Genomic DNA, 9,919 nt, shown 5'->3' on the forward strand with positions numbered 1-9,919 from the left:
GACCCCAAAAGTTTGTAATCAGGTCATCCGGTAAACAATATAATAACAGAGACTTTTCTTGCCCCATTTCTCATTTCTTGTCCTCGTTTGTGCATGTGTTTGTTGTTAAGAGACGCTGTTCTACTTCAGTCAAGGAGAGCTATTCTATTGAGATGTTTGCCTCTTCCCTGAGGGCAGGGAGAAAGAGTGCTCGTGATTCACTTCACAAATGTCAACCTGCGTTAGAGGGGGCTCGCACAAGCACGCAATTTACATACAATACATCTCTGGAGTGTAGAGTTAATGATATATCTTTGTACTGTATACTTACATAGCCCAGATTAGAGATAGACGGACCTGTTCTTCCCTTTTCCCTCAGTGTATGATGAATGCTTGGTATACTTCAGTTTGTCCATCACAAAATCAATAGGTGTCAAGAGTCTTTCATTCACTAATCATTTAACCACACTGCTCTGAGAGAAGCATGGATCGGGTGTTAATATCTCATCGGTCAGTTCTTCATTGAGAAGCTGCCAGAATGACCTTTTCCAGTAAATTCCTTGAAAATAGAGACTAAGAACATCTACCTCGGATGCAGCTAGAGGATATGACCTAGTCCTAGTCCATGCCCATGTGTACATGGTTGACCCACTTTCCTCTATAGCCCCCTACAGCCCCCCGCCCGCCCTCCCCACATGCATCAGCCCAGACAGCAATGCTTCTAGGAAGACCCCCACAGTAGGATGGGGCTCATCTCTAATTCAGCACGCGTGAGTTTATCCAGTGGCTGGATTAAAAATCCATCGAACATTGCCTGTTGATACACCATGAGGTGAAAATTAAGTGGAAGGTTCACCCTATGGTGAAGGGCTTGACTGTCCAGATGGTTGTACAGTAGTCTCTGGGTACTCTCCCTCTGACCTCATTCTGCTTGAGGACCATCTGATGGGGCCTTCAAGAGGCCATGATGAACCTCTCATCACCCAGAAACCTAGAAGCTCTTCTGATAACACTCAGAATAAGCTGGGAATCCAGCGTGATGTATAGCCTTTCTTTTGAACCTAAATACTGAGGTCCTTCAATCATCATGGCAAAGCCTAGTAAACAAGGTTGTATGTGTGTGTCTGTGTGCGTGCATGCGTGTAGCATGTAATATGTAGCATGTGCGTGCAGCCATGCGTGTCTACAAGTCTGCATCTGCGAGGCCCACGAAAATCCTTCAGCGGTGGTGTCTGAAACAAACACCGCCTTGTGTTGATGGAGAAGATTTCAGCTGAGCCTTGACACAATTTCCACCCTTTCCTCGTGTTCTAGAAAGTTCCACACTCTCTCTCTCCACTACAGAGAGGGATGAAATGCTCCTCTAATTAGCAACCATCAACACCACACACTCAATAAAAGGCGTTGCCAAGCAACGGGGAGAATAGAATAAAACAGCTAGTTGTTCTCACCAAAACCCCCTTGTTTCATTCATATGTGACTGATAACAAGGCTACACAGCACTGTCTATGGTTAATTAGGATCTTCAGTGAGCTACACATTTAGCATATTTAAAAACACAAATATTCATGATTTCGAACGAGACAACTACCTCCTGCCTTCTCCTCTGAAGTGAGGCGGCTAAGCTACACAGTGAATGTCTTAATAGGCCTTTTGATCAGTTCTTCCTCAGCTCTCTGCCTCGCTCTCTGTCTCACAGACACGCGTACACACACACATCCCCTCAGTATTGCTAATCCAAAGGACAGTGTTCTCTTTAGCAGCAGTCTGAATGGCCCGCCATCATGTGACCCCCTCTTCCGAGGCCCTCTCCAGCGTCCTGGTGGGGGGTCGTATTTAACCCCTTAATTAAATACCACAGAGGGGGCTGTAATCCTGTCAGGGCGAGCAGTAGCTCCACACACACACACATTTCTATACACACACACACACACACGTGTCCAGAAACACGGCCAACAACAGGATATCATCGCAGTTCATCTGGTATCATTCACTCGGTCATACAGACACATGCATGCACGTGCATGCACGTACATGCACTCACACCATCATCATCATCATCATCATAAGCCCCCCTGCGCCCTGTAGCACGCTCATGAAAATCCTTTTGTGCGGCGAGACAAAACCCAAATACTGTACTGGCCGATGGTCCCGCTGATAAATAGGCTGTAAGAAGACCAGGAGTCAATAGTCAATGCATAGCCCAGCGGAGCCTGGGGCTGCCTCCTGCCATGGCTGGTATGGGGACTAACCTACATCTGACAGCCTGAGTTACAGTCACCCTGGGCAGCCAGGGAGCATGGCAGAGGAGGGCTGCCAGGGAGCAGAGCGGAGCACAGCAGAGGAGGGCCGAGGAGAGGAGGGCAGAGGAGAGCAGGGCAGAGGACAGGAGGGCAGAGGAGAGGAGGGCAGAGGAGAGGAGGGCAGAGGACAGGAGAGCAGAGGAGAGGAGGGCCGAGGAGAGGAGGGCCGAGGAGAGGAGGGTAGAGGAGAGGAGGGCAGAGGAGAGGAGGGCAGAGGAGAGGAGGGTAGAGGAGAAGAGGACAGAGGAGAGGAGGGCAGAGGAGAGCAGGGCAGAGGAGGGCAGAGGAGAGGAGGACAGAGGAGAGGAGGGCAGAGGAGAGGAGGGTAGAGGAGAGGAGGGTAGAGGAGAGGAGGGTAGAGGAGAGGAGGGCCGAGGAGAGGAGGGCCGAGGAGAGCAGGGCAGAGCTGAGCAGGGCAGAGGAGGGCAGGACAGAACAGGGTAGAGGAAGGCAGGCGTCGGCTGGCCAGCAAATGCAGGGGCTAGAGCACGAGAGCCACGCTGTCCAAACACCACAGGGGGTGCAGTGTGTGTATGTGTGTGTGAGAGAGAGGCAGGAAGAGAGATCTAGCTAGTCACCAGAGAGGCGTGTGGGGGATGATGACACAGTCTCCCTGTGGTGGGTGGTAAAGGCTGACGGTTCACAGCTATGCAGGATGACATCATGCGTCATCCCTCTATGTCACAAACCCACAAAGACCACTGCCTTTGTTGTTGTTTAATGACTGAGCTTGTGATAGTCAGACACCAGTGAACATTTGCAGGAAAATATTCTCTCGCAGTCACACATGGTCATTAGCTAAGTTCTGTCTGATTTCCCAGTCTTGTGCTCTAATGGTTTTCCCCTCCTTGTCTCTGTGCTGTCAGCATGCTCAAGGCCTGCTAGCCTACCCCTGGAGACTCAGCTCTCAGCTCTGCTGCCTCGTTAAAGCTGTGTCCTCTCAAGGTCACGCCAGCTGTTTCCTGCATATCTGCCTGTCTGCCTGTCTACCTGTCTGCCTGTCTCACAAGGCCTCTCACATCATCAAAACATCCTGCTGTTACCCTCCGCAGGTATGGCAGACAGAGAGAAAGGGATCGGAGCGAGGGGGAAGAGCAGAAGGGGGAGGTGGTTAACCTGTCTGGGGGGGAAACAGCCACAGGGACAGTATTTGGCTTGTAGCTTCCTCGATATGACAGCATCTCTGACTTCTGTGTCCGTCTGTCTGCTTGCCCCAGACAGACAGACAGCCAGCCTGTAGCCTGTCCCGTGGGTCTCTGATGTTGGGAGTGCATGGCCCGCTAGCGTAACAGAGGCAGCCTGAGCAGATCCACAGCAGCCCTGCAGGCAGCAGGAATCCTAGCTATGCCTCCTCCTCTAACCAGCACAGGACCAGGAACAAAAGCTAGAGGCCTGCTGCTTAGTGAACACATCAGGCGTGGGGGGGGGGGGACAGACAGACAGACAGAACTACTGCAGCGGACAGAGAGAGAGAGAGACGCGGAAAGGGAGAAAGACACAGAGAGAGGGAGAGAGAGCGAGAGAAAGCGAGAGGGAGAGAGAGAGCGCGAGAGAGAGAGAGCATGCTGTGACTGGTCCTGTTCTATGGGGAATGGTTTTAGCTAAACCAGTCTTTCCAATCCCCCATTTTTCGGGCTGAAAGGCACAGTTGGGTGTGAATGTGGGCCCGCAGGAAGGTTTCAATCCAATCTGGATTAAGTTAATTAAACCGTTGTCCTTCAACAGATATCTTATCTGCCGCTGAGCTGCTCCACTGCTGTGTTAAGTGGTCATGTCAGGGTGGAGAGGAGTGGGCTGTGTGTGTGTTTATGTGTGTGTGTGGTGGCGAGTTGGCTGTGCTGTCGACCTAAAGAGGTGTTGGCAGAAGAGAGTATGAGAGGCACTAGATCCCCACAGCTGCCAAGCTTCAGGTGGTGTGTGTGTGTGTGTGTGTGTGTTGTGGACAATGAGGTGACTGATGTCAAGGACATTAATGGGCATGAATTACAGAGAACAGCAAATAAATGGGACCTAATGTTCATTAACGGTAGCCCTAAAACATAAGGCCACCTCACCTTATTTTACATTGCATCATAAAAACCATAATCAAATATGGAACTTGAAAAAAAGATCCATTCACTATCGTTACTGTTCGTATGTGAGAAGTACTCTAATCTACAGAGAACATCTGTCCCCTGTATCACCTGTTTCACTTCCCTGTGCTCTGAGCTGCACCTAAACAAACCAGTACAACACTACCACCTCTACAGTGACGCTCTCAACAAAACTACTGGGTCCAACACCTATACTAGCTGAGATATCGGAGCAGTGTTTTATTGTCTTTTACAGGTGCAATGGGACCGATTTAATAAACCTGCCAGTTCAGTTCAATATTTCAAAGACGACCAATTTGATTCAGACCACCCTTCACCGCAGTGAAGGGTGGTCTTACTCACAGGAAGTAACTGAGGGGGGCAAAGTAATTGGTTGGGACATTCTAAAGAGCATTCTAATTGGCTAGACAATTGGCAGACTGAAAATGTAATTGGCTGGGCAGTTGTCACTGGAGGCAGCCAGTAGTGTGAGCCATCTGTGCCTGCAGAGCCAACCGTTGGGTCAGATAATCTTGGAGGGCCTCTTCGTTTTCTGGTCAACTTTGTGAAGCTTGGGAGTTGCGTCAAACAGACAGTCGACAGTGCCGTTCATCACAGTGGATGATGAGAATCAAATTGGGTACTGTGTATGATTCGGCACAGCTAAGGCACAGTGTGACGAATCTAAGCAGCCATCCGTCTTTGTAATGGACTGGCCAAATCTAATGACCCTGCTGTGGAGGGGGGAGGGGAGACGATGGCGAATCGATCACCGCCAAGTCAATACAAAGTACCAAACACAACACCCCCACAGAACTACTGCACTTGTAGATAGTTTCCACAAACAGACTGAGGCAGAAGAGATTTTGAAAATAGGATAATGAGGATGGCAGACTACTTGGCTGTTGATCATTACAGTACAAGGTTAAAACTGTTCCTCCTTCATCGGATGTTTCAGCCCCTCAGGACTTGGTTAGATACATGGGCAGGCCTTGCCTGTTGAACGAGTACAGACGGTATTAGATCAACCAAATTAAACCTATTACATGGTTAACATTAAGTTAATCACTCTCAAAACAAGTTTCTGGCACAGGTCAACTGAATCTAGAAACCATAACCACCTGCAGCAGGTTAGAGCAGAGACTACATGGAATTGACCATGAGCACCAACTAACTCAATAAGAGTACGGTATGCAAAAAACAAACATAGCTTGAATGATTATGGTGCATAAAACATAGTGTATGTTTCCCAGTTAAATGGTACTGTGCAGTGAGTGGGTTTGCAACAGAGCACTGCTCAGAGGACCATGTGTTATGGGCTGATGTGATAGAACTAACAACGTTTATGATTCTTACTGGGGAGGGCTGGGTGCTCAGTGCTACATTGTAAGGTGAGAGTTGTTTACTTGAACATGCAGCCTTCATAAACCAAGAGACTTGAGACAAAGAGCGGCTTGACTACAGCATCTGACAATGTGCCTTCTGTGTGGGAGTCTTGCTGGGCAGACAAGTGCCAGCAGCTGCCACACACACACACACACACGCACACACACACACACATCCTGCCAGGCAGTCAGAACTAAACCTCATTAAAACATGACAGTCAGGCTGGCTTACAAGATCCATAAAGAAAATCCCATCAGCTCATTCATTCACGTCTAATATGCTGTTACTATACTGTTTATCACACTTTGCTTCGATCAAAACGAAGTTCATCTGGTCATTGGCAAACATTGGTGAGCAGACCACAGGCACACTGAGGGAGGTTAGCTTGACGCTACCAGGAAATGTTGAGATAATTAAAACTGAGGCTTAAGACATATTAATTGAATTACACGGAGTGATGTCAGATCTGTTATGTGCCATAGAGTGCTGGAGGACATAGGAAAGACTCCAATCAGAAATCAATTATCTGGTTTTGATTATACCGAAACATGCATCCATTACAACCTCAAAATACTAAGAACACATGGCCTACGGAGCCAATCAAGTCAGTTCTTTAGGTTGTCTAGAGCAGTGGTTCCCAACCCTGGTCCTGAGGGCACCCCTGTCCTGCATGTTTTAAATGTTTCCCTGCTCCAACACACCTGATTCAAATTAATGATCATGATAACGCTGGATAACGACCCATTCATTTGAATCAGGTGTGTTGGAGCAGGGAAACATCTAAAACATGCAGGACAGTGGGCCCTGAGGACCAGGGTTGGGAACCACTGGTCTAGAGACCTGCAGAGACAGTAGTCACGGAGAGACTGGAGAGGGAGGCAGATTGATTTCACACTTTTAGAAAGAGGGTTCCTCAGAGTCGCACCAACAGCAGTGAAAGAGCAAGGAGTGTGCACTGCACTCAGCACAGGGGCAGGGAGTCTTCCAGTAGGCTGCAGATGACACTTCACATTCAGACATTTTCTGTGACTGACCGCTCAACTGGAAGATGAGCTGCTGGCGACTCCAGCCACAGATGAATGCAAACCTCCAGCTACAGTAGGAGAGGTAGAGGAGGCTGCATCCAACCTGGTTGGGGCCTCAACATCAAATAAATAAAGACTCGATATTACTGTCTGGACGTGCTGACGTTTTCTAATCGCCTAAGGGGACTATAGGGGCTGCCTTTCACTTCAACTGTAAATGGATGGCATTGATGTAATGAGTTTGTGTGTGTATACGTCTGACAATGGAATGGGATTTCTGGGTTAGGACATTGTCTTGGAAACAAGAATTGAAAAGGTCAAACTACTTACATCTCTAACATTATCTGGTTTAAATAGATCCCGTCCACTAATTCAACGTATTCCGAGAGTTTGGTGCCATCGTGGACAGACTGCTGTCCGACAGTCTTGACCTGTAAAAAGGGAAATACACATCAAAAGGGCTCTGAATAGAAAATCACTTTTCAGCGATCGGTCATTAATTAGGTGGCGCAAAATGCCTCAGAATGCTTAATTAGGGTGGGCTTACCCAGGACACCAGCGGCGTGAGCATAAATTGCTCCAACAGAGGCGTAAAAACCTCGTTTTCCATATCCGCGGAGACAGCAGCTACAATCTCAGAGAATATGAATAAAAGCCGTCCCCTACTCGGAGAATTTCCAGCGTCTCCTTTCCCCAGTGAGCACGACCCTAATTTAAACGAACGTCACTCATGTGGTTGATTTAATCAAACAGGCACTCATTTTGTCCAAAAGAGTAAATATATGTCCATTGATATACGTCCACTCTCGCTGAAAAATAAATCCACAAACGCCGCGTAGATCAGCTTCACTCGATTGAGATGCTTCGGTACCCTCCTTTAAGAGGACAAGGCATGCATTACATTTTTTGAAAAAGCCTTGGACTGTCCCCCCCGTTACCGATACGTCCGTATGGGCACCCTTGACCTACTACAACTAAAGAGGTAAATGAAGATAGCCTACATTGAACGTACAGGTAGGTTACCATATGCTTAAAAGAAAAACGCCCAATGTACAGTAAAACCAAACGTTAAGGTTCGACCACAGAGGAATCTGAACAGGATTCCTTCTGAACGTCTACATAGAATATCCTTCAAGACAGACAAATCCCATTACGCTCCTTTCATTGTTGATAATCGATTTTGTTCACGCAAAACGAAGAATTATTCTCCTTATTATATGTGGCAGCGAATCCGCCTTTCAGTCACTTTTCTCTGTGTTCCAGCCAAGTGAGTAACGGCTGCATATTAAGCTACTGATTGAGTGAGTTCAGTACAGAGATGAGCGAGAGACGGCGAAGCACCGCCTCTCTCTACTTGCCCCTGAGACCCGCTCTTTCTCCCAGCGTCTTCTTCCGCCAAAATCAACTGCGCTCGGGGTTGAAACTGAGTGAGAAAATAGGGCGACACTCGTAGTCTTTCTATAGTGTGAATAATCAACACATCTTTTCACACCTACAAATCTAGACATTAATTATCATGACAATTATTTGATCGGAGAATACTATTTTGAAGTCATGGAATTTACTGGGTTTACAACAGGGGCGATTCTAGGATCAGACCTTTAGGGGTGCTCAGCCCCCAATGATAATGTGACATGAATACAGTGCCTTGCAAAAGGGCTAAACCCCCTTGCTAATATAAATCCCTAATTTCACTGGATAACAAGTAATACATTTATGTATTATTATGCAAAATATTGAATGAATGAAAAAACTAAAGATGTCCCTTTCTTCATGAACTACTCGAATCAAATGATAATAAAAAATATTTTTTAAATGTTTTTATTCTTATTTTTAGGGGTGCTGAGGTGGTTTGAAGGATGTGTGTGGTGTAATTCTAGGAAAGGTAAGTCTACCATTGTCAGGCAATGGAATTAGATGTATAGCAGTCCATTTCTTACCACCAATCTTTGGTTTGGGGCAACAATGCAGTCACTGACACCTGGTGGATATAAATATATAGAACATGGTAGAGGCCACCTCTTACAAACAAGGAGGTTACACTATATGACCTTCACATTTTGCAGAAACACCAATGACGCACTCACACACACACACACACACACACACAAACACACACATATAGGCTTACTGTACATCAGGTTTACATCTGGTGCTGTGTCTCAGTAAAAGGGCGTAACAGATTAAGTTCGGACAGACAGATTCACCATGAGAGATAAAAGAACAGCTAATCATACTCTTCTGTTTGGAATGGGGCTGAGGGCAATGGTGCAAAAAGGACAAATCATTGACATGGAAATGGTCACTTCTGAAGGGCTGAGAAAAATCAATACGGTGGCACTCTTTCTGCATGTCCCTAACACAATTACTAATGTACTCACCACTACCCTGAGATAAAGCAGTGTACAAAACTCATTTGAATAACTGCCACTGCCTGACAGCCAGAGTTGTGTGACTGTAGAGCTGAACGATGTTTACGTTTAAAGATGGAAGCACTGCGGTTAGACATTCCATGGGTTGTCTGGTTTGGGCGGGACTTAAACCAAGATGGATGTTGTCACCCCATATTTGGCATGAATGTTTTCCGTTTTCCTATAATGCAGAGCGAGCAACACAAAGCATACACGCTACTAAAACACTTTTCAACACTATATATAGTATCACATCATTAATGTTTATTATGACTCATGATTAAATTTATTTCAGACTGGATGCAAGTGAATGCTCTGTGAAACTACTTATTTCGGTGATGAAGAGTTTGTCTTTTCAAGGATGTTGGCTATGTCATTATTCTGTGTGTGTGTGTGTGTGTGTACTGTGTGCGTGTAGTACAGAGTGTGATACAAACTGTGGTTTCTCTTTTATAAAACACGCTTATCATTCAAGTTTCTATGTTGTGTCACAGAGCAGCATAATTCCCCACCTGGTAATCAAGTGGCCTGAGCAGTCTTCACTCAGCAAGGGAAATAACTCAATAAAATGCCTTCATCTTGGCAGGCTTTTTAAAAAATAAAGAGGAAGGCGTAGCATATTCTTTTTGGATTTTTTGTTGTTGTTGCAATGATAAAATCTTGTTAATTTGGCATTCAGGCAAAGATTCCACTGACCAAGCAATATTTACCACAATGCCCAAAACATCTGTAAAAAGTTAACA

General features: G+C 46.4%; 1 protein-coding gene across 1 annotated transcript in view; it reads right to left on the reverse strand.

Annotated features, from left to right (window-relative positions):
• The window catches only part of LOC136942931 (girdin-like), a 51,182-nt gene extending 43,456 nt beyond the window's left edge, over positions 1-7,726 (reverse strand). Inside the window, exons 1-2 of the mRNA XM_067235998.1 lie at positions 7,313-7,726; positions 7,096-7,196 (exon numbers count right to left, since the gene is read on the reverse strand). Of these exons, the coding sequence (XP_067092099.1) occupies positions 7,096-7,196; positions 7,313-7,375 (164 nt within the window). The 5' untranslated portion in view covers positions 7,376-7,726. The remainder of the gene's footprint in view (positions 1-7,095; positions 7,197-7,312) is intronic.
• Positions 7,727-9,919: the final 2,193 nt, after the last annotated feature.

The sequence above is a fragment of the Osmerus mordax genome, chromosome 5, assembly GCF_038355195.1.
Source record: "Osmerus mordax isolate fOsmMor3 chromosome 5, fOsmMor3.pri, whole genome shotgun sequence".
In the NCBI taxonomy this organism is placed as follows: Eukaryota; Metazoa; Chordata; class Actinopteri; order Osmeriformes; family Osmeridae; genus Osmerus; species Osmerus mordax.